This window comes from Epinephelus moara, chromosome 6, assembly GCF_006386435.1.
Source record: "Epinephelus moara isolate mb chromosome 6, YSFRI_EMoa_1.0, whole genome shotgun sequence".
Classification (NCBI taxonomy): Eukaryota; Metazoa; Chordata; class Actinopteri; order Perciformes; family Serranidae; genus Epinephelus; species Epinephelus moara.
The window spans coordinates 39,057,022-39,060,054 of NC_065511.1; the positions used below are offsets into that span (position 1 = coordinate 39,057,022).

The 3,033-nt window shown below is 40.6% G+C and overlaps 1 protein-coding gene across 1 annotated transcript in view; it reads right to left on the reverse strand.

Annotated features, from left to right (window-relative positions):
• Positions 1-3,033, reverse strand: part of crppa (CDP-L-ribitol pyrophosphorylase A) — a 68,036-nt gene that overhangs the window by 56,717 nt on the left and 8,286 nt on the right. The window contains exon 3 of the mRNA XM_050046922.1: positions 1,150-1,299. Coding sequence (XP_049902879.1) covers positions 1,150-1,299 — 150 coding nt within the window. The remainder of the gene's footprint in view (positions 1-1,149; positions 1,300-3,033) is intronic.

The following is a 3,033-nucleotide window of genomic DNA, read 5'->3' on the forward strand; positions in this document are numbered from 1 at the left end:
CCAATTTTGGTACCGTGACAACACTAATCTGGAGGGGGTTCATCTGCAAAAACTACTGAAAAACTAAACAACAATATTCAGTATTCGGTACTCGGTATTCGGCCAAGCGCTTAATATTATTCGGCTTCGGCCACAAATTTTCATTTTGGTGCATCCCTAATTTTTTTAATCGCTTGACAGCCCTACCTTCCAGGAATTTTCAAAGAAGGGGCAAATGTGTATTTGAGTTAAGTGGGAAGCCTAAATCAACACTACATCATTTTTTAAACACACATTAATTACATTTGAGGAAACAGGACACTCTTAACAGGTTATCACAAAAAAAGATGACTGCCTCAAAAGGGATAAGCTTAATTTTTTTTTAGAATAACTCCGTATTACTTTTCAATTACCGTAACATGGACACTCAATGCAGTTGCTGTCCTCTTAGTCTCTTTTTAAGTCTGGCTACGTTTATGCGTCTTTGCTCGCTGATTGACAGAAGACACAGAACATCATTTGTTGCTATGTCAACATTTTTTGTACTGAGTTCGGGACTTAAGCTGCAAAATTTTCAACATGTTAGTGGGTACTTTGGGTATTTTCAACCTGGACCTGATTTTCCCACATTTTTGTTTCCAAGTGACAAATGGGAACAACTTGAGTGAGAGCACTGAACCTGAAGCTGTGAAATGGGCCTCAGTGTGACCACTTAAGGCATGGTTGCACAGTGATTTTAATTGAAGCACACAAAAAGTGTTTGTTTCTGTCACTGACAGGCTCAGCTTGCTATTTTAAGTGTCCGACAACATTATAGAAAGGAACCCTACTGAAACAGACCTTGTTAAAGAGTAGGATCCTTTTTGTTTAAGCAGCAACAGACTCAACAGACTCGCTGTGAGCTGCAGCCCTCTCCTGCAATACTGGACCAGTTCCAAAAATTGTTGTTCCCATTTGTTACTTAAGACACAACAACATGGAAAAAGGTTGAAAAATGCCAAAGTCACATTTTAAATGTCCCACCATCAAACTGCATTATGTTGTCCTTGTGTGTCTTTTCTGTCTTATCGCGCATGCACTGATGGTTGTGACTCTCACCCTGGTGCCCACCACTGACAACATTGGAACGCCCTCTTGTGTGTTAACGACAAATGAAACAACAGACTCTACCCTCTGATAGGCCTGGTAGATGACATCATATGTGAATCCCTGAGGCATCTCGCTGGCTCGGTACTTGGCTCGCTCCAGAGAATGATCCAGGTAGCCCTCTGATGTGGTGGCTATCACCGTGGAAACCAGAGGTCGGATAGCTCCCGCTGCCTGGGCGACACAAAAAGAGTTTTCGGTTATTTGTTTTGAAAACAATAATGGAGAGATATTATACCCTCAGACACGCTCTGTAAAGGGTGGCGTTTGTATTAAGGCTGCTCTAAAAAAAAAAGCAAAACATAAAATAATGTCTTGAAATGATATAAAGGGTTCCCACACCTTCTTGAACAACATATTCAAGGACTTTTCAGGGACTTTCCAGGCCCAATGCCATCAAACACAAGGACATTGGTCAGGGCTTGATGATTTTTTTACCTAATATTTATAATTATGATTTTGTCTAGTCGTTTTATTAACTTTTATTGTATATTATGGAATTGTTTGATTTTATGATCGATGGACACATTGCTGCTTGTTTTTTTTTTAAACTGTATCTTGTAAGGTGTCCTTGGGTGCTCTGAAAGGCACCTAAGGCATTATTCTTATGTAAAAAAAAAAAATTCAAAAAGTCAATCCTCAATAAAACAAAGATCAACCGCCTAAACAAGGTCTAATATTAGACCAACTTCACTGAGCACAAACCCCAATTTCTAAAGCAAATGTTGACGCTAAGACGCATGTTAATAATTTTGTTAAGAGGTGGAACACATTCAGAGTCACAGGATGGACACAAACAAAAGTGAACAGACATTAATCGACACAATGAAGCATGAAATGAAGTGAAGTGCATCAAACCAATCAGAAAATGCATCAGTTTGACCAAAAGTTTGTGGCGAACACAAACTTTTGGTCAGTACAGAGAGAGGAAAATCAGAGGGGTCACAGTAAATTCTGAAATCAGTTTGTCACAGTCTGTTGAGTCACAGCTTGTTGTCACAACAAACATCTGTAACTAAACTAGTATGTGCAGTAATGTTACGAGCCTGATGGAGACACTTCTTGTAATGTCAGCATGAGATGTTAAATCTGCAGTGTTTTTGGAAGACTACAAACCATGATCCACAACTTTTATCACAGCATCAAACAACGTAATCATGAAACACGAATAAGGATCATGGTGGAAGCTGGAAAAGGCTAATAAGAGGATCTTTAGTCAGGATTTTCTTTGTCAAATAATCTTCAATATCTGTTTGTTCAGCACATTTCAAAGACAGAATATTTCCCTGATCACACTTTGAGTCAGCGGCCATATCACACAGGAATAATAAATCCTTCTTAACCAGCACAGCTGGAGCGCATGCTGCTTGTGTTTCTTGGAAATATAAAATAATCAACATTTCTGAGATAATATTTTCATCTCAGTATATCATGACCGATTGAGGGCAGTTTCAGGAGTGGGCTTGCAGCAAGCGTGTGTGAGAGGAGCGTCTCGCAAATGAAAGGAAAGCAAACATGTGTTCTGCGTGTTACACATGCTGTTAAAATCAAAATTAATCTGCAGCTTTGCGGCGGCGGAGACAGGCTCTCTGCCATGAGCGTGGACACTGGGAAGATAATGAGGACCAGACCGCCTGCTGTGAAGGTTCATCACGAAGCACACACACACACTCAGAGACATACCATAAATGTTGGCCACGTGTCAGGGAGCTCTTGCTCTCCTCACAACCTGTGCGACCTGCGTTCAACAGAGTCTCAGCCATGAATCAATATGAGGCTAATCTGTGAGTGTGTTCGTCACAGCAGCCCAAATGTTTCCCATCTATCACTGATGGATAAACGCCACCACTGGGAGCGCTGGATCTGTCAGTCTGATAACAGCTCTGAAAAAGTTTGAAAGACCTAAAG